General features: G+C 47.2%; 2 protein-coding genes across 18 annotated transcripts in view; one reads left to right on the forward strand and one right to left on the reverse strand.

Moving 5' to 3' along the window:
* Positions 1-5,321, forward strand: part of RUFY1 (RUN and FYVE domain containing 1) — a 65,033-nt gene extending 59,712 nt beyond the window's left edge. Inside the window, exons 16-19 of one of the 2 annotated variants that reach the window (XR_002522900.2) lie at positions 1,272-1,320; positions 2,531-2,882; positions 2,979-3,056; positions 4,695-4,716. Coding sequence is in view for 1 of the 2 variants with exons in the window: in XM_021940064.2 (XP_021795756.1) it covers positions 1,272-1,320; positions 2,979-3,056; positions 4,695-4,838 (271 nt within the window). In the remaining variant the exon portion in view is untranslated. Of the gene's footprint in view, positions 1-1,271; positions 1,321-2,530; positions 2,883-2,978; positions 3,057-4,694 lie in introns of both variants that reach the window. The other variant, XM_021940064.2, reaches the window with a different exon arrangement.
* Positions 5,322-9,161: 3,840 nt separating this feature from the next.
* Positions 9,162-19,552, reverse strand: HNRNPH1 (heterogeneous nuclear ribonucleoprotein H1). 16 transcript variants are annotated; one of them, XM_031666683.1, is made up of 14 exons: positions 19,204-19,488; positions 17,928-18,055; positions 16,174-16,329; positions 15,824-15,967; positions 14,202-14,340; positions 13,075-13,253; positions 12,919-12,990; positions 12,729-12,862; positions 12,440-12,575; positions 11,974-12,033; positions 11,793-11,882; positions 11,058-11,150; positions 10,552-10,601; positions 9,162-9,960 (listed from the first exon to the last, which is right to left on the reverse strand). In XM_031666683.1, exons 2-13 carry the CDS (start codon positions 18,022-18,024, stop codon positions 10,552-10,554), a joined length of 1,350 nt encoding a protein of 449 aa, XP_031522543.1. In that variant the 5' UTR covers positions 18,025-18,055; positions 19,204-19,488; the 3' UTR covers positions 9,162-9,960. The 16 variants fall into 16 exon arrangements, with proteins under 16 accessions (XP_031522543.1, XP_021795766.1, XP_031522542.1 ...); XM_021940074.2 differs by lacking the exon at positions 19,204-19,488 and adding an exon at positions 18,536-18,571; XM_031666682.1 differs by lacking the exon at positions 19,204-19,488 and adding an exon at positions 18,173-18,301.
* Between the last annotated feature and the right edge of the window lie 716 nt (positions 19,553-20,268).

The following is a 20,268-nucleotide window of genomic DNA, read 5'->3' on the forward strand; positions in this document are numbered from 1 at the left end:
TTTCTAATCCCTCCCTTAGAAGTCTAGCCTGTGTTTCCCAGAGACCTGCCATTTTCTCGCTTTGATTAGTCTAATCTGATGATAGTTCAGACTGATCTCAGTTTTTAAGAAAGGCTCAGACCAGGCTGGGCGTGGGGGCTCACGCCTGTAATCCCAGCACTTTGGGAGGCCGAGGCAGGTGGATCACTTGAGATCAGGAGTTCAAGACCAGCCAGGCCAATATGGTGAAACCCCGTCTGTAGTAAAAGTACAAGAAAATAAGATGGGCATGGTGTCAGGCGCCTGTCATCCCATCTACTTGGGAAGCTGAGGCAGGAGAATTGCTTGAACCAAGGAAGCAGAGGTTGCAGTGAGCCAAGATCACACCACTGCACTGCAGCCTGGGCAACTCAGCAAGACTCCATCTCAAAAAAAAAAAGAAGAAAAAGAAATGCTTAGGCCTATAATCCCAGCACTTTAGGAGGCTAAGGCAGGCAGATCACTTGAGGTCAGGAGTTCAAGACCAGCCTGGGCAACATGGCAAAACCCCACCTCTACAAAAAAATACAAAAATTAGCCAGGCATGATGGCTCGCACCTGTAGTCCCAGCTACTTGGGAGAATCACTTGAGCCCAGGAGGTCAAGGCTGCAGTGAGCCATGATTGCATCACTGCATTCCAGCCTGGGCAATATAGCAAGACCCTGTCTCAAAAAAAAAAAGATCACACTGTTTCCCCAAATCGCACAAACTGCCTCATTTTATTTGGTTTAGTTCTGCCAATTTAAACCGTGTTCAGTCCTGTCTCTTATGTAAACAAAGGAATTGTTCTGACACTCACAAGAATGGAGCAAGAACGAATGGCTGTGCCCTCTGAGCCTGCCCCTTCCAGACAGCAGGCAGCAGACTGGAGGCCGGGGAGAGGCTGCAGACTCAGGCTCCTGCTGGGGACAGCGGGAGAGACCAGCGCAGAACAGGGCCAGGTCTTGGACTTCTGGCCTCAGGCCGTCCTCTCGCCTCAGCCTCCCTCAGAGTCTGTCTGAGCCCCTGCAGGCTAAGCAGTGTGTTCTTGTGCCGGAGGCAGTCCCAGGCTCAGCCTCAGCCCCCGGCAGACGGGAGCCAGTGTGATGAGGCAACTCTGGGATTGTACAGAGGCGGAAGGCATTTTAACAGCCCATGTTCTGGGTCTCCTCACAAGTCCGGTATCTTCACAAAGCTAGTCATGAGAGCCAGCTGTGTTAGGGAGTCAGAGCCTCACTCTCTCACTGCTGTCAAATGGCCTTTTCTTCCTTAGGTCCAAGCTGAAGATGGAAGATATAAAAGAAGTGAACCAGGCACTGAAGGTACTGGCTCGCTAAGAACCACTTCTTCGCCGTCAGCTTCTGCTGATGGCCTGTGTGCTCGTACGTTTAAGTATCCCAACAGTCAGGTGAGAGCGTGTGGTCGAAGCAGTGGTGGTGATGACATATTTACAGAGAAGCCAGACGCTGCTCAGAAACGTGTCCCTCAGCTGAAGGATGCTGACAGGTGGCAGGGCCAAAGCTGAACCTAGGTCTTCTGCCTCCAGTTCTTCTGCCATCAGCTGTGCTTTGAAAATAGGCCTGATGGGTCTTCCTAAAGGGGGAAGCAGGTGGCAGAGAGGAGAGACCCGCGGGTATCTTTAAACAGTGAAAAACAGGCCCTTCTGTTGAAGCGAGGGGCCAGAGGCCAGCCAGCCCCACTGCAGTGCCCTGTGCCATTGCTAAGGACCACTCAAGCCAAGCCCTGAGTTGGGCCAGGTTTCCACACCCTTGTGGGGAGGGCAGAATAACACATTCCACTGAAGAGCAGGAGCTTGCGGGTAGCCTGGTGCAGGTGCAGATGCCAGGCTGAGCTGCAGGGCGGAGAGTGTGGGAGAGGAGGCAGACATTCAGGGGCACGGCAGCCTGGCCTGCAAGATGGCCTTGCCTGCAGGAGCGTCCACCCTTCGGCCTCAGCTGTGCCGTGGCAGCGATGCAAAAGCAGCCCCTTTCCACACTCTCCCACGTGGTGCAGAGCAGGGACCCTAATGTCTCTGGGCATCTAACTTCCCAGTGTCAGGCCAGGGGCAGCAACTAACAGCAGCCTGGACTTCTAGGTAACATCAGTTTCACAGTGTCAGAGGGAGGGTAAAAATCATAAAACAGGACTCTAGAGCCGCCAGAACTCTTTGATGTCAGGATGAACGTCCTGGGCACACACTGGCAGCCCCAAGGGTGTGTGACTCTAGCTCAGTCTATGAGGATCTGTCAGCAAGATCGCATCCAGCAGATGCTAATAGGCCAGAAAAGTACCTCATGCCTTTGACTCCTGGAACGCCCCAGTCCCTAAGCCTGAATAAATCACAGGTGCTGCTTCTCCCTGAGAAAGCCCTCCCAAGAGCCACCTTTCAAAGCCTCAGCCGCCTCCCCTGTGGAATGGAGTCCATCTGCTCCCCAGGGCTGTTCAGGAATCAAGGCTTTGGCCCGCAAGAAGCGCTTCCTCAGGCCTGTGGGATGCAGTGCCCGCTGTCCATCACCACCTGTCTCTCCACAGGGATCAGCGTCAGCAGGTGTCCCAGTCTCCCTCAGATTTGGCCCTTCTGCCGCGCCTGCCAGTTCAGCTAGTCCCTTCGACCAGTGTCTCAGGCAGGGTCTAGGGTTGCAGGCACCAGAAGCTCACTCTGCTTACTTCAGCCAAAGGGAACTGATGGAAAGTGGGGGTGTGCCTGAGTGAGCGGATGCTGGAGACTGCCTTGAGGCCCCAGGGCAGGCTGCAGAGGCCAGGAGGTGAAGCGTGGAGCTAGGACACAGGAATCCTGGCTGCAGCCAGACCGGGAAAGGGCCCGTTGATGACAGTCCTGTGAGGCCACATCTGATGGAGAAGAAACTGCCTCACTAGGAAACAGGTGCTATGAGGGGCAATGGATGCAGCCAGAACACAGCTACGCACTCATCAGGGGCTTAGACAGAAAGTAGATTCTAGAATGTCCTTTCCTCCTCAGGGCCATGCCTGGCTGAAAGATGACGAAGCGACGCACTGTAGGCAGTGTGAGAAGGAGTTCTCCATTTCCCGGAGAAAGGTATGTGGGGCTCCACCCACCCTCCCAGTGCCCTGGGTCATTGCCCGCTGAGAGTCCGCTTTCTCTGGTTCCAGAAGCCCGCATCACACCAGGCTCACTGCCCTGTGACTGCTCCCTGGCTGGCAGATGGGCGGCCCCGCCTCTCCTGCTTGCCTGTGCAGATGGCTTTCCATCCTGGCACCCTCTTTCTGGGATGCCTTGGCCAGTCACAGGCCCCTGGTCTCCAGCACATCCTTGCAGGAATTGACAATGATTTTGGGGGAGATGGGGCTCCTTGTGCCGAGCTGCTCTAGGGGATTGTCATTGAAAATTCTCTGTGTGCGGCAGGACCGAAATCTGGCCCAACTTAGGCAAAAACAGAATCTATGGGGAACCTACAGGGCAGCAGGTCACCAAAAATCACTGGTGATCTAGGCAGGGTGCTTGTCCCTGTCTTTTAGGTTCTGGAAACAAGGTCCTAGGCTCACCCTTGGGTCTAGGGTTACCAGGGCCTTATTAATAGCCTCACCAAGACCAGCTGGGTAGGGGAAGAGTTGGATATAAGCAAAACTGGGAGCTAAAGGAAACACTGCCAGTGCCATGTTCTGTCTGTTCCCATCAACAGCCTAGCTCTGGAAAAGAGGAAGCCTCAGCCACCCCCACTCCCCACCCCGAGTTTCAGGCAGTGCCTTGCAGTAAGCTCAGAGCTAGAAACCACGGCCTGAGGCTGCCTGAGATCACATATGTCTACAAGGCCTGGCTGTTCCCATCTGTGGAACCACAAAAGCAGAGGCTGCACAGGTGCTCATCTCGGTGTCTTATCAGGCACCTAGGGAACCTGTTTAGAAAGGGGAAGACCCACTCCCACCCCCTTGGAATGCAGCAAAGAGAACAAACCAGACTCTTCCCATAGCTGGCTGGCTTAATGATGAAGTACAGCAAAAGTAAACTTTTTGTCTTAAGACCCTTAGGCCGGGCACGGTGGCTCACGCCTGTAATCCCAGCACTTTGGGAGGCCAAGGCGGGTGCATCACAAGGTCAGGAGATCAAGACCATCCTGGCTAACACCGTGAACCCCATTCTCTACTAAAATACAAAAAAAGGTGCTTGAGGAGGCGTGGTGGCCGAGAGCCTGTAGTCCCAGCTACTGGGAGGCGTGAATGGTGGGCTTTTGGGAGGCAGCCTGAGCATGAAGCGAGAACCTGTCTCAAATTAAAAACAACTGCACAGCCCTCACCACTCCCACAGAAACATGAGAACCCATTCAGGCAAGGCAGTGGCTCACGCCTGTAATCCCTTTGGGAGGCAGGCAGGCGGATCACGCAGTCCCGTCGAGAGATCCCTGGCTGCTGCGGTGAAACCCCATCTCTAATAAAAATACAAAAGTCAGCCGGGCGTGGTGGCGGGTGCTTGTAGTCCCAGCTACTTGGGAGGCCAAGGCAGGAGAAGGGCGTGAACCCAGGAGGCGGAGCTTGCAGGGAGTGGAGATCACACCACCGCACTCCAGCCTGGGCAACAGAGCGAGACTCCGTCTCAAAAAAAAAACAACAACCAAAAAAACCCATTCCAAACAAATGCGCTTCTGGGTTAGGAAGCAGGGAGGGTGTGTGGATGGCTTTTCCCTGGGTGTCCTGTGACTGCCTTCTTCCCGTCCTCTAGCACCACTGCCGGAACTGTGGCCACATCTTCTGCAACACCTGCTCCAGCAACGAGCTGGCCCTGCCCTCCTACCCCAAGCCAGTGCGAGTGTGCGACGGCTGCCACACCCTGCTCCTGCAGCGCTGCTCCTCCACGGCCTCCTGAGCGTCTGTCCTCGGGAGCATAGCCTCGCGGACAGCGCCAAACCCTGTGGGTCTCCAGGGGCTTGGGAATTGTGTTCTTTCCCAAGAGAATAGAAGGAAAGAATCAAATTTCTCGCCTGGCCACTGGCACTCCAGAAGACAGTGCGCCAGAACCAGCAGCTCTCACCGTGCCGAGATTCGTTCGGAATTAACTCCTCTGGATGGAAACTTCCATCTTACGGCTCTGGTTCAGATACAACGTCATGATTTTGCTACTATCATTTTTCACTTTTCAAAGAATTCAACCTGTTTTACAGCAGTTCAGTTCTGCTAGTGAGTAGTTTCCCTCTCCCACCTCCCTTCTGAAAACCTGACTGGTGTACAGCGTTTGACACACATGGGGTCTGTCTGTGCCTTCTCTGCTTCAGTCAAGAAATCTGCCATTTCATGCCCTTGTGACTACCTATCGTTGGTCCGGCAATAAAATCATTTATTTTTCACTCTGGCGCATGCAGAAGCTCCTGTCAACTTCCAAAGAGCCACCGCACCGGAGGAGGCCCCCGCACCCCTCGTGCCCGAGCCCAGTGTGAGCAAGAGGCCGCCAGTGCTGCCCCAGAGCCTGCAGGGCTGTGCCTGGTGAGCCAAGGGCAGTTTGCAGGGGCAGCCTGCCACCAACAGGCAGAGGAAGTGACCCCAAGCCTGTCACCAAAGTGCAAGAGTAGTTCACATACATGATTGGGAGTTGGACAGGTTACAGATGGAGACACCTGTGGAAAGGCACTTGGCAGGCAGTCATTTTTTACATTTCAAATGCAGTGCTAGGACTGGCTTCCAGTCCCTCCCTCGGAGGCCCCTACCCCCAAACAGCCAATGGCCTGGGGCTCTCTTCCGGTCAAGTCCAGCCAGCCAACAGTCAGTCTTCCAGGCCTCATCCTTCACCTTCTATACGTACACCTTGTCCAGGACCCTACCTTCCCTTCCCGCAGGCTCCCTACCCTCACCAAATCCAGGCCTCAGGATCGCACCCCTCCTCTGGGCTCCCCCACGACCTGGTCAGCCCTGGTAGATGCTTGCATGGCACCCTCGACTGAGTTTCCTCCTCTGCCGCTCCCTCCCTCCCTCCCTCCCTCCAACCGCTCTCAAGATGGAAAAGGTGGGAGCTTGGGCAAGGCTCAAAGATTCACCCACCATCCTATACAGCTTAGGACTATGCAGCCAGACTTCAAGACAAGGTCTGCCCTGCTCCAAAGCCATGTCCTAGCAGGTTTCCAACCCTGTTAGGGAAGCCCAGTGGCAGCCCTCCCCTTCCCTCACCTCACGGTAGCAGCTGCCATCTCATACAGGGCCAAACTTTGAAAAAAAACTGCTTCTCACTACCCCTAACTGGCATATACGACATCTGTGCCTTTTCAATACACCCAGTGTGGACCCCTAACTTGCTGGGCAGCCTTAGGCAAGTCGGTTCACTTGAGTCTTAGCTTTCATCTGCACACACAAAAGCACAATAATCCATCCCTCCCCTACTTCAGGTCAGTTCTGGCAGCTCAGTATAAAAACATGCAGGAGGTTCCCACCTCTGTGCCTGACACTTATGTTTAAGTGAAGTTTATCACACCCATTTTCAAAGTTGGCAATATTTGGTCAAGATAACTTCCCTACTCACAAATTCAAACATATTCTAAGCCCTAACTCTGGCATCTCCAGTCCCTGGTCTGGTACCATACCACCTTTACCCAGCCTGAGAAACGAAGGACAGATGTTCTAAGGCAGCACTTCCCAAGTCAACTGAGGTAGGGGTGAGTGGTCAGGATTTTGTTTAAAATGCAGATTCCAACTCACAAGGTCAGGAGGTTAATTAAGTCACTGCAAACAAGCTATGGAGCACAAGATTCCAAAGAACCATAATGCGTCTAGACGACTTTTTTTTGAAACAGGAATTTCTCTCTCGTCGCCCAGACTAGAGTACAATGACGCGATCTTGACTCACTGCAACCTCTGCCTCCCAGGTTCAAGCAATTCTCCCCTGCCTCAGTAGCTGGTATTGCAGGTGTGCACCACCACGCCCAGCTAATTTTTGTATTTTTTAGTAGAGACAGGGTTTCCCCATGTTGGCCAGGCTGGTCTCGAACTCCTGACGTCAGGTGATCTGCCCACCTCAGCCTCCCAAAGTGTTGAAACTACAGGCGTTAGCCACTGCCCCTGGTCTAGACTAGCCATATGGCTCTGGATTTAGTTTAACCTTACTCCAAGTGTCTAGTTCTAGTCCCTTCTCTAACAGGGCAAGCTTTATCCCTAAATGTACCACAGTTACCTCAGGACCCAGAGAAGGAACCCTCAATCCTTCTCAATAATGGGCCTCAGTACCAAACTATTAACACAAGATCTCAAGGGCAGTAACCAGGCTTTAGAACACAGCTCAGCAACTCTCAACACTGCCTTCCCCCCGGACAACTGCTGCTCTCTCTAGACCTGCCAAAGACAAAACCAACGATACATACTCCAGACCCTTCCCTCTGCTGGTGTCCAGTCCTGATGGGGCACTTGGTAGAGCAAGCAAGGGAGGATCTGCGAAGCCCTCCCTCCATGTCTCCTGCACGCACTGCTCCTGTGGGCAGATGGTTAGAAATGACCGATACTAAGCCACTCTGTCCAACCTGCCTAGCCCTACCCCAACAAACTCAAGAGAAAGCTTATCCACACTTTGCTTTAAAGGGCACAAGCCTATCTGACAGCCTAGCTCAGACGCTACATTTACACTCTCATTTCATTATCAGGGACTTGAATCTAATGGGATGAGAGTAGCTGCCGGACCCCTCAGCATCTACTGAAGGAACTCTGGGACCAGACTTTTCAGGACTGCTTTTCTAATACCCAACCTTGTATTATTAACGTGAATAGACTCTCCCTTAGATACCTAACCTTGTTTTAATATGAATAGACTCTCCCTTAGCTGAGACTCCATTTGGCTCCTTCATTTACAAGACATCAAGGGCTCCTCACCCACCCACTTCCTCAAGGACTTAACTTGTGCAAGCTCTCAGCCTATCAGAGTGCAATTAACCAATAAGGTGCTGAAGCAAGCAGTTCCCAGCAATTTACTCGGAGATGGTACCATAAAGCCCCATTTGTCCCACAGGTAACGCCAGAGCCCCCACGCCTATCGCCTTGTGATGAATTTAAAGCCCCTGCACCTGGAACTGTTTGTTTTCCTGTAACCATTTGTCTTTTCAACTTTTTTGTCTGTTTTTCTTCTGTAAGATTGCTGCAGCTAGAATCTCCCTCCCCTCTCTAAACAAAGTATTAAAGAAAATCTAGCCCCTTCTTTGGAGAGAATTTCGTGCCTTAGCAGTCTCTCGTTTGCCGGCTAACAAAGGACTCCTGAATTCATCTCAAAGTGTGGCGTTTCTAACTCGCTCAGGTACACTTTAAAGCAGCTTGAATACTTCCTAGCATCACGCTGGAGCTCTGAACTACCGAAACAGGGATATGTTTCGAGTTCATTTAAACTAGTCACATTAGCTCTCAATCACTACCTATTACTCTACCCAGATTTACATGTAATTCTGCTTCCAAGTAGAATTGATTTTTAGGAATGAGCCAAAAATATAAAAGTTCAAAACTTCAATTTGAAAAACCATCTGTGAAGGCTAGGAACAGTGGCTCAAGCCTGTAATCCCAGCACTTTGGGAGGCTGAGGTGGGCAGATCACATGAGGTCAGGAGTTGGAGATCAGACTGGCCAACATTGTGAAACCCCGTTGTCTACTAAAAATACAAAAAAATTAGCCTGGAGTGGTGGCGGCACCTGTAACCCCAGCTACTTGGGAGGCTGAGGCAGGAGAATGGCTTCAGCCCGCAAGGTGGAGGCTGCAGGTGAGCTGAGATCACGCCACTGCAATCCAGCCTGAGACGACTAAGACTCCGCCTCAAAAAAAACAAACAAACAAACAAAAAAACCACCACCCCTGAGCTAGAAGAAACCCAGGTATTCATCATAACCTCGCCTCCAGCACCTTCCCAGCCAAGCGTGAAGGCCTCATAGACATGCAGGCCATGCAGTGAGGGCACTGTCACCTCCCCCTTCGCTTTGTGCAAGTGCTTAACAAGTTATAGGCAAGTTCAGATCAGGTCCTGTGCAGCCAAATGACATACAGCCCTTCCACAAGGGCCCCAAAGACGAGTTTACCTTCAGTTGCACTGGAGGGAAGTCTGAAGACATCTACACAACAGCCTCAACTGCCAGGCCTCTCTGCCACAGCCAGAGATGTGGCCCTAGATGTGGCCCCAGGTGGGCACAGAGCACCGAGACTCAGTCCACATGACACTGAAGCACAGACAAGACAGAGTGCAGTTTTTAAAAGGAGGATTTATTTGACAAGTTTCACTTAGCGCAATATACCTAAAAGGAAATCACAATACAATGAAAGATTTAAATCAAGGCCTCAGAATTTCATACAAACACCAAGACCAAAATCCTAAAGTACTGGTATTGCGTCTCAAAATTTTCCCATTAACTTAAAAAAAAAAAAAAAAGAAAAGAAAAAAAAGCTTAAACTTACGTGCCTTACAGGTTATTAAATGAAACTAGAATTAACGAACATGCCAAAATGTTTCACTTTTAATTGTAGACATAGCTCCTATATTGAGTTTTACAAAAAAATAAAAGCATGTCTTTCAACATGCATCCAAACAGTGTTCAATGTAACGTGGCAAAGGGCAACATTTAACATAATTCAACTGCTTTTACCTAAATACGCTTACTGCTTAAGTACATCCTATAACTAACTTGAGAAAAGCTGGAACTTAAGTTTAACAGTTATAGTTTACTCAGCTTCACTGTTACATCCTAGATTGAGTATTGTATTCAAAAATACTGGGCCTTAAGTCTTCATAACAATCCTGATTTCCACTTAGAGTAAGCATAAATCACAAGCTTGTATTGCAGAAACTGTTAAACTGAAGTTTTTTTTCTTAAAAAAAAAAAAAAAAAAAAGTTGACCAAGAGTCAGTGATCAGGACAGATCAATTACATTCCCCATCCACCACTCATACTGGACATGCTAGACATCCCTCCCATTCCGTTCACGCCCATAGATGCACGGCTTCCACTACTGTAGTAGCTGCTGTTCATTGCTCCTTGGTTACCTGCAAAGAGATCAATTTGACAAGTTAGGAGTAATGTCAGACTACCAGTCAAATAAAATATAGTATTCCAAGAAAAAGTTTAAAAAGTATACGAGTACAAATGGCTGCTGTCCAAGTGGCGAGACGCATGTTTGGGAAAGGGGAATCCCGACTCCAAACAAGCCTCAATTAACCCCTTTTCTCTGCAGTACCAACTTGCCAGACTCTTGTGCTACCATTTTAACGGATTCTTCAGGATCAACATGAAAAATTAAGTTTAAAGGAAAACTAGTGTTTTTCAAAAATTGCAAAATTACTTCGTATTTTTAAAGCTAAACAAGGCATTTTTTAAAAAAATTTACCATAAACATTCACAATGTGTCCCTCGAATGGCATTTGAGAAAAGGGAGCACAGGGGAAGTCTCTTGCTTTTCCTATTCACGGTGGGCAGGAAGTGAGACAACCAAGGTGGACTAAAGGCAACTCACTGTGCCCAAATGGCAGCCTCCATGGAGTTAAGTCAGAGCCATTGACTGCTATAGAAAGTATTATTACAACATATCAGTATTTGCTATTGGGAATTTAAATTATATTTTTTGAGAAAATATTTACCTATGCAATGTTTGATTGAAAATCACTGGAGTTTTCCTGTAAAACTTGGTCTGCAAAAGGATTTTGTAGGGTAAGACTATAATACCAAAATCACCATTCTTTAGACCAATTGAAAAAAAATAAATAAAACCAATCCTAGGTTAACTAATAAATACGATCCTGAACCCAACCACCATTCTACTATTCCAAATTCTCCCTCCATCTAAAATTGATGTACTGCTAACCAAAAGACAAAAAAGCGAACAACTTTATTTAATGTTTTAATAAATGGAGGCAGATATTTTCTGGCTCGACAGTATTCCAAAATTGCAATAACTAGTTTTTTATTCACAGAACACTTCCCCCTCCCAAATGATTGTTTCTGAAAATTAAGCTAGTAAAAAGTTACATTTGGATTGAAAGCATACATTTAATAACCCAATTTCACCAAAAAGGAGCCTGCACCTTCCCAACTAAAGAAACCTGCCTAAAACTTAATTCTAAGTATATTTTAAAAACAGGCTTACCGTATCCACTCATGCTGCTCTGGCCACCATAGCCGCCTCCGTAACCTCCACTCAGCTGCTGGCTGGCAGGGCCACCGTAACTGGACTGGTTTGCTGTTAAGTTAAGAAAACTTTAGAACCTTGTTCCTTACATAATGTGGTACCTGGTGGTACCGGGCTTGTAATTCTATATCTATATTTTCCAGTCTTGATCTTATATTACTATAACTCTCTGCCTCCTTCTGCCTACTGTCTATAACCGGGCTACCCTTCTATCCATCATTTGAGCTACTCAAATATTTATAAACCAAAGTGCTAACGGTCTATACATCAGCAGGACTAAAACCCACAAGATTCCCTAAGTAGAGGCATTTTGTGAAAATCTTATGAAACTGCCTGACTAGATTTAGTGGGGTTCCCCCTTAGATATATCAAAGGCACGTCAATACACCTAATTATGCCCACATTTATCTTAATCCTATTTTGCTATTTAAACTTTATACTCAGAAAATTTAAGTAGTTTCACTCTGTAGTCCCCTCCCCCAAGAGTACTTAAATCTAATTTGAATTATCTATCCTAAGGAACTTCATAACACAAAGATTTAAGTAAGCCAGATACAAAATTCAAATATCAAGAAACTGCTTTCTTTGCCTAAGTTTGTTATGCTAAACTTATTAAATAAATAGATTAACAACTTATAATTGACTTATACAGATATAAACGTTTTGGTTTTTAAAAAAACTAACGATATTTACACAAGCCCATGCCTCCCATCATTTGGCTACCATAAGCACCACCGCTTGCTCCTGCTGTAGAATTCAAGAAGAGTTCTACATATCTGTGTTCTGAAATGAGAGAAAAGGCACACAAGGTTAGCTTAAAAAAAGACACTAAAGTGATATTTACACAAACCCATGCCTCCTAGCATTTGGCTACCGTAAGCACCACCGCTTGCTCCTGCTGTAGAATTCAAGAAGAGTTCTACATATCTGTGTTCTGAAATGAGAAAAAAAAAGTTTGAAAATGTTTGTTGCTGAAACACAACAGGATAAGCACTTTTATAAAGTTTTTAAACAAGCAGATCTGTGAACTTCAAATACCTTGGCAAAGAAAATTCTAGCTACTTCTCTTAGGTGATCTACTTTAACTCCAATATCTAGCCTTTACATATTCATCTATGTTGTCAATTAAGGATATACACTTCAAGATGTGCGTATCACAAATCCGTTATACTAATTTTTAAAACCCAAACCTTCTTCAACCCACTGCCCCCCATCCCCCAAGAATTAATCTATTACTGGAGAGGAAACTTCTCATATATCCTTATTTTTCCATTTCTCGATTGTAAATGTTAGTCACACAATCACCTGTTAAGAGCCCACAAACGCTCAATCACACTTACGCATATTTGCTTTGTCTTTTGACATAGCTGCCACGGCATCTTCATGAGTTGCAAACTCGACATCTGCTTCACCAGTTACTCTGCCATCAGGACCAATTTCAATGTGTACTCTCACAGGATTGAGTGGTGAAAAAAACTACAACACAAGGCATTTCAAAGAATTAAATCAACTTTCTAATGTTACAAAATAAAACTACAATTTCTAACACAGTGCTCACATGTATAGAGTAAGGCTCAGACTTTTACTGCCATACTGAAATACTGACTTGTGAGTTCATTCTACACTTACATTATAAATGTCATTCTCAGTAGCTCTGTAAGGTAATCCCCGCATGTGTACACAGTGTCCTGTTGTGCTCTGGAAAGTAGAGCCACCATCCCCGTATCTGTGATCAGACATTCCTGAAAAACAGTAATTGAGGTCTAGATGGACAAGAGTGTAAGCATGCTTCAACTGAGAAATTCAATTCTTACCTTACCTCTTCCAAATCTATCTGACCCAAATCCATAGCCATCATTATAGCCATTGTAATCGTCATAGCCTCCATAGCCTGAAAGACAAAGTACAATCCATCAAACAAAACACCTAAACAAAGGAACAGACTACTTGCCAAACCCTGGGAATCCTCACTTACCTCCACCGTAAGCACCGCGCCTCATCCTCTCAAAGCCAGCTCCTCTGCCAATGCTGTTATACCCTCTGCCAGCCCCAGGTCTGTCATAGGGACCTGGCCGCTGCATGGCCATAAGCTTTCGTGGTGGATCATAATGAGTTCTAACTTCAGCTCTACTGCTCTTAAAGATCTCAATATACCTAAAGCATCGTTCATAAGGAAGGGGTAGGGAGGGGAGAGAAAACATTAGTTCATTTTATACAGGTATTTAGTTACACAAGAAATACAATCTAGTCATAGCCATGAAACTGACTAATATTTAAAGCCAGATTTCTTATATTTGCATAGGCAATGACCAGAAATTCACTCAATAAATAGTAAGACAATGTAAACTTTACAGAAAAAAAACACTCACTCCTCCTGAGGCAGAGCCCAACCTTAGGGGTAGAGAGGAGTACTGTAAATAAACGTTCTAGGAGGGAAATAATTCCACTCAACTTTCAACATTTCAAGTCTTAAATCCATTGGCAGCATGTATAGCAAGTGGGCTAAAAAGCCAGCCTCCACCAACAGTCTAGCCCACACTACACACTTCCTTTCGCCAATAAATACCCCAGCCTATGCTTTTAGTAAGAATCAGCATAGGTAAGCGCATGCTTCAATGAAAAATAGTCACAAGCAAAGAGAATAAAACCTTTTGTGACAATTTCTTGAAAGCTATGCTTATTAATACTATGCAGAATATTTATATACAGCAAGAAAAAGTTTGTTGCATTTCAACTTTAAAAACAAGATCAGAAAGTATCACATTTTCTTATGGTAATATTAATTTACTCTAGGTGGGTGTTATTACAGCTAAAGCCAGGTTTGCATTAATTTTTTAAAGCCATAGTCTCTCAACTCTATTGATTGGGGTTAATAAGACTCACAAAATTGTCAAGTAGACCAATTAACTAGGGACAAATTTTAAACCTAAAATTTAGTTTGTGTGTAACATGGGACTGACACAAGAAAAGTTTGGAAATCATGGCAAAACATCAATTACCTAGGACTACAAAACATTAATTTCTTCTTTTAAGCAGAGAGAATATGGATTTAATTGTTTACCATAAGAAAAGTGACATATCCAACCAACCATCCATCCCCACCTGTGCCCTATTCTTTCCTTGTGTTTCTTTAGAGCCTTTTCAGCTATTTCCTGTGAAGCAAACTGCACGAAGGCCTCCCCCGTACTCCTCCCCTGGAAGTCCACCGGCAATGTTATCCCATTTGGCACGATTTCCAACCCTTCAACCCAAGGACAAATAACCCCAGTAGGGGGGCAATATTAACATCACAAGCCCAGAAATGATTCTTCTTATAGCTTTAAATAAACCAGAACTTTTAACTTTAGGTGAATGGTATGCTTTCAACAAGTACTCTTTAAATATGCATTGCAATAATACGAAGTTCCATTATTACGAAGTATAACCATTCTTAACACACCCATGGTACAGTATAAATTAAAAAAAAAAAACTTGCTGAACGCAGGATGCATTAAGAATTCAACAACTTAAGAACACATATCTATGCAACTTAATGTTGAGAATTATACAAGAATTCAATTAAGTTTTAAGCATTAAATAACAGTTTTACTAAATTCAAAACACCTTTTACCTCATTTTATATTTCAATGCTTTAAGTTATTGGAACTTCAAGTCTTTAAAAAGGTATACATTTAAACATTTCATATAAAAACTGAAACATTAAGTTATAATTGACAAACATAACAATCTAAACTTTCAACAAAACTGATCTACACAGCACAATCATGCATGCTTATGCTCTAACAGTAGTTATGATTCACTTCTGGAAATTCCGTCTATGAAAAATCCTTTCCGTGGATACATTCCCAAGCTTACAAAAAGGACTTAAAGCACTTTCCTAGAAGATATGAAATTATGTTCATATTTAACGTTGACAGATAGCATTCAATTCTCACCAATTTAGAGTAAAAACAAAACAAGACTTGATTTTTAAAATTCTGACATTAGGACTTGATACATATATAAATTTTTAACATACTACACTAAACCATGAAAGGATTTCTTGCTTCCAGTGTATCACATCATAAATATTAATATTTAAAATATACGATATCTAACATTGTTAAACATGCAATCTTATCAGCTCCTTCAGCATAAAAACATTCAAATACTTTAGGCCCAGGAACAATTTCAAAACACTTTATTTCAGATACTGAGACTACAAGCATTCAAACTACTCTCACTACATCTGATTTTCAGTAAGTTTATATCACACTGGTTAAACCGTGTCTTTCATAAATCGACTTCTGCATTAAAGAGAATTAGACCATTCTGGTCACATGACCCAAATGTGTCTCTTGCAACAACACAGACACTTGCCATAATTTACAACAACCTAATTCGTCACACTAATCTGATGTTAAGGGATCTTACCTTTAACGTGAAGTACTTAGCTGGACACCAATGTGAGGAAAAGCAGTTAAGCTGTTGAGGGCAATCCTCAATGAAAGATCTACTCTGAACTATAATACTAAATATAGGCAAAGTTAACATTTTGGAAGTACTTCATTTCCACCTTTAAGATGGGCTTAAATTATTTGAAGGTCTCTAGGAAGAAAACATTAATTCATTGGCAATTTACACAACCTATTGAAATACCTAAGCTACTCAACTTTAAGGTCTACTAAATCACCTTGCAGAAGCTAGCCAAAACTCACTGCTCATCAACAAACATGACTACATACCTGAGAAGAACTGAACAATTTCTTCCTTGCTACATCCAAAGGGAAGTCCTCTAAGCCGTACAAAGCCATCATTGGCCGTGTCAGGACTATTTGGACCAGTATGCTTCAACACCCAATCCATTTCAACGTTGTTTGACTTGAATACTGAAAGAGGTGCTTAGAATTAGTCACTTTTGGAAAATTAGGTAACAAAGTTCAGACTTCCTGGGTCTTTAGATAAGCTAGGAAGAGCTGCCACAAACTCCCTTAGATGACCATTTCCATGCAGTCAAATACCTAAAATTCAGAAGGGGTAAGACCTCTATTGTTTAATGCTTTATTTACTGTAACTAGGGCAATGTAAATCAAACCTTCAACATATCTGTGTCCCATAGTTTCTCTGTCTTTTTTCAGGGCCAATTTGACTTCATCTTCTGATTCAAGTTCAACAAAAGCCTCGCCACTTGGTCTGCCTTCTCTGGTGTAGATGAAACGAATACCTTGAGCCCCATTTTGAATTTTGCAGTCTGGAAAGAAAACAACCGTTAATACGGAATTTAAAACCTAAAACCACCTCTGGGTGACACAGATGAAATGTCTATTCCATGTCCCCACTACAAATTATGTAACTTGTGAAGCCTGCATATAATGACGATATTACCAACTCCTGGAACTCCAATTAAAAAAAAAAAAAAAACCTCATTCCCAAGGTGATGTATTTCCAACCCATCAACATACAATATTCAAAGCAGTTTCAGAATGAATTTCTCTCTTAAGTCCCTGCTACTTATGTCCACATCACACGTCTTTTATCAATTTCTCCGAACATTATCAAGCCTGGACTTTGTGACTTTATGGCAAACCTACTTCGTTGCGGGTTGCTTTGGTCTGGTCTGGCGCGTTTGTCAGTTTTACCTTACCAGCAGCCACATTACGGTTTCTCATTCAAATGCAAATTACAGGCCCAATACTCACCTGAAAGGGGATCAGTGTTAGCAAGCTAAAATGCTCCAAGTTGCACAGCTGAAGCCAAACCCAGCGCTGCCCCCTGCAAGGTGGCTTCCAGTGTACTTGGTTCTTGTTTTACAGGTCGTTTTCCGTTACCAATGCTAAATTCAGATAGTAAGTCAACACTACAAACGTCTTGCCAAAAGCTGTCAATTTCATACAAGTAGAATTTTATCAGTCTAATTTTTCCCAGTCTAATAATGGGAACAAGGACATTCTGATAGAAAATATTCAGGAAACCTAGGGACTGCAAAAACACTTCCCTGGGTTTCAGTGTCTTCAATTGTATAGTCAGCCAAATTAAGAACTAGATGAGCAAACATTCTTCAATTACCAAATCTTGATTAGGAAAACTGAAATTAAGAATGCTCCTTTTCAAGGAAACACCAGAACTGGAAACAAGAGATTACACTTCAAGAATCTGAAAAACATTACTATTATTGGTCTAATTACTCGGCAATTTTCTCGAGATTGAGGAGGAAACCCATCTATGCCAATTCATCTTTTCGCAAAAAGACACCCGGGCCAGGCGCGGTGGCTCACGCCTGTAATCCCAGCATTTTGGGAAACCGAGATGGGCTGATCACTTGAGGTCCAGAGGTTCGAGACCAGCCTGGCCAACATGGTGAAACCCCGTCTCTACTAAAAAAACAAAAATTTAGCCGAGCGTGGTGGTGCGCGCCTGTAGTCCCAGCTCCTCGGGAGACTGAGGCAGGAGACTCGCTTGAACCCAGGAGGCGGAGGCTGCAGTGAGCCGAGATCGCGCCACTGCACTCCAGCCTGGGTGACACAGACTCCCAACACAAAGGAAAAAGAAAAAACGACATCCATAAAAGAAAAGTTGGTGTTCAAAGGTAGTCAAGAAATCAAAGAGTCTGCCAGATCTGCCGCACTCCCCCCCCAAGGGCCAGGAGGACGGGCGGGGCTTTCGAAAATTCCATTGCGTAACCGCGGCCGGCCGGGCGCGAGCCACACGGCGGTGAGTGCAGTCGCCCGCGCCTCGCCAGGGGGCGCCCCGGGTCCCGCCGGCCCGCCCCGCCCCGCCCCAGCCCGGCTGCCCGCCAGCCCGCCCGCCCCGGCCTCGAACTCGAACTCCCGCGTCCTAGTTCTAACTCACCAGAAAAAAACCTCTGCACTTCATCGGCCGAGCAAGACCAGGGCAAGCCCCGGACCTTCACCACGAATCCCTCTCCGCCTTCGGTGCCCAACATCATCGTCTCTTACGCGGTCCGGCGTCGAAACAAACTGCAAGGCGGGGAGGACCAGACCTGAGAGCGCCAATTAAGCTGTCCTCCGCCTCCGAGGCGCCCCGGGGCCCGCACCGGCCCCCCCACCAAGCAAAAACCGGGGGGATGCACCCACCCCGGCGGCTCCAATACCCAACACCTCCTCGTCCGGCGGCCGGACCCCCAAAAGCTGTTCTGAGCAGCAACCGTCGGCGCCCCGAACCGTGGGGGCCCGGGCCGAGAGCCAGCGTGGAGGAAAGGAAATGGCGGCGGCCGCTTCCGCTCCGCCTCCTCCGACTTCTCACACAATAGAGTCGGCGCGGCCTGCAGGCCTCAGCTGCGGTGCCGACATTCAGCGAACCACTCGCGGCTCTCGATGGCAGCCCGCAGCTCGCCAAGGTCCCCGTGGCCCTCTCAGAGGTATGAGGACAAACAATCCTCGCAAAAACGGCGCCCACGGCGGTCGCTGAACTGCAAGCGAGGACTCACCGACACTCACCCAGAAACCCGACTTCTGCGTGGCTAAGACGAAATGGCCAGCGGGCGCCTGCGCAACCTAAATAAGGCCCTTTGTGCGAGTTCTGCGCACGCGCAGCCAGCTGCCCGCACCGCCCCGTTGCGTCACAAAGAGCTCTGGCGCATGCGTAGTTTCAAGAGCCAGCCCACCGTCTGCCGGCGGATTATTACACGCTTGGGTTTTGGGCGCAGCACCCCCACCCATAAACCCGCCGGGCTTTTTATTGCGCATGCGCCTTCCCGCGAATATTGAACTTGGGAGTCTTAGCGGTTTATAATTGTTTCATGCGCATGCGTCTTCCTTGAAACCGTTCTCTAGCCTTACCCGCCAGCGTGGGGGAGGGGAATGGCGGCCGCCTGTTCCCTATAGGACTGTATAGGAGTCCCGAGCTCTGGGTTGAAGAGGTGGGCGTCTTTCTACCCCTTACCCCCTGGCTCTTACCGGTGCGCTCCTGGCCGACCTGAAAGGAGAGGCGCGGCCTTCAGGCGTTCCCACTCCCCGCGCCGCCTGTCTCCCCTTTATCCCCAGCTGATCAGCCGCAGATGGTCGAGCGTCCTGGGAGCTGCGGGGCTGCGGACGTCCCGCGCCCGAAGCCACCCGGATGGTGCCTGGGGCACGTCCCAGCCATGTGTGCCTCCACTTCCCCTTACCTGCGGTCGTCGGGCCTAGGGCCCCGGTCGGCGCGAGGTTCCCGTGCCTGTGGCTCGCGCCTGTACCCAGCTTTTGCCTAACGAACTCGCACCCTGTGTACCCCTTGACCCGCCTCACGGTCGGTGGGCCTTCCGTGCCCTGGGGCCCTGGCACGAGGAGGAATCGCGAGCGCGGGCTCCTCCACGGGTGCGCGCCGGCCTCTGCTCGGTAGGTTACCGCTGAATCTCCCAGGACAGAATCGGTAACAGTGCGTCCAATCCCCGGGTGTAGACGCCGCATTCGAGGAGGCCCCCGGCTCACCCCATGTGCACACATGCTGCCAGATGAGTAATGTTCGTGGTTTCTAACAGCACTGCCCAACACCGAAGATGCCGTAGCCTCCCAGGCCTCCCCAGGTCTGATCTGGCTGCCCTCCTCACCCCAGCTCTAGTGGACACAGACAATAAACAAATTAACAATAAGGTAGGGTTGGACCTTGCCGCAGGGCTACCTTAGCTAGTGCAGGCCTAAGTGCCACCCTGGGAAGATGCAGACGAAGCATGTTTCCAACCCCAGGGCCACAGAGTCCGAATCCAGTTTTGACAGGTTTGAGAAAAGTAGAGAGGACATCAAAAGAGAGACAGGAGCCCAGAGCTAAGCGGGGCCTGATCTTCAAAAGCCACTTAGGCCTTGGCAAGGATGTTAACTCCGAGAGAAGGCTTTGGCAGGTGATCAGCAGGGGAGCAATAAGCCCTATGCAAAGGAAAACTTGCTGGAGGTGAGGGGGATGCAGATGGAGCAGGCAGGGTGAATGACGGTACATGCCATGCCCTCTACTACAAACGGAACTGGAAGCACATATCTGTGGTACCATTTCACAAAACACTTTGGCTGAGGTAATCAAGAAGAGAGACTCTGGCCAGGTGCGGTGGTTCACGCCTCTAATACCAGCACTTTGGGAGGCCGAGCCAGGCAGATCACTTGAGGTCAGGAGTTTGAGACCAACTTGGCCAACATGGTGAAACACCATCTCTACTAAAGATACAAAAACTAGCTGGGCATGGTGGCGCACGCCTGTAATCCCA

This window comes from Papio anubis, chromosome 5 (assembly GCF_008728515.1).
Source record: "Papio anubis isolate 15944 chromosome 5, Panubis1.0, whole genome shotgun sequence".
In the NCBI taxonomy this organism is placed as follows: domain Eukaryota; kingdom Metazoa; phylum Chordata; class Mammalia; order Primates; family Cercopithecidae; genus Papio; species Papio anubis.

Coding starts and splice junctions, on each gene's coding strand:
- HNRNPH1 (XM_021940069.2), bottom strand. CDS start 18,024: ATGATGTTGGGCACCGAAGGCGGAGAGGGATTCGTGGTGAAGGTCCGG. Junction 12,034..12,439: donor AAAAGACAAAGCAAATATGC/GTAAGTGTGATT, acceptor TTCTCATTTCAG/AACACAGATATGTAGAACTC. Junction 11,151..11,792: donor GATGGGAGGCATGGGCTTGT/GTAAATATCGTT, acceptor TTAACTTAACAG/CAAACCAGTCCAGTTACGGT.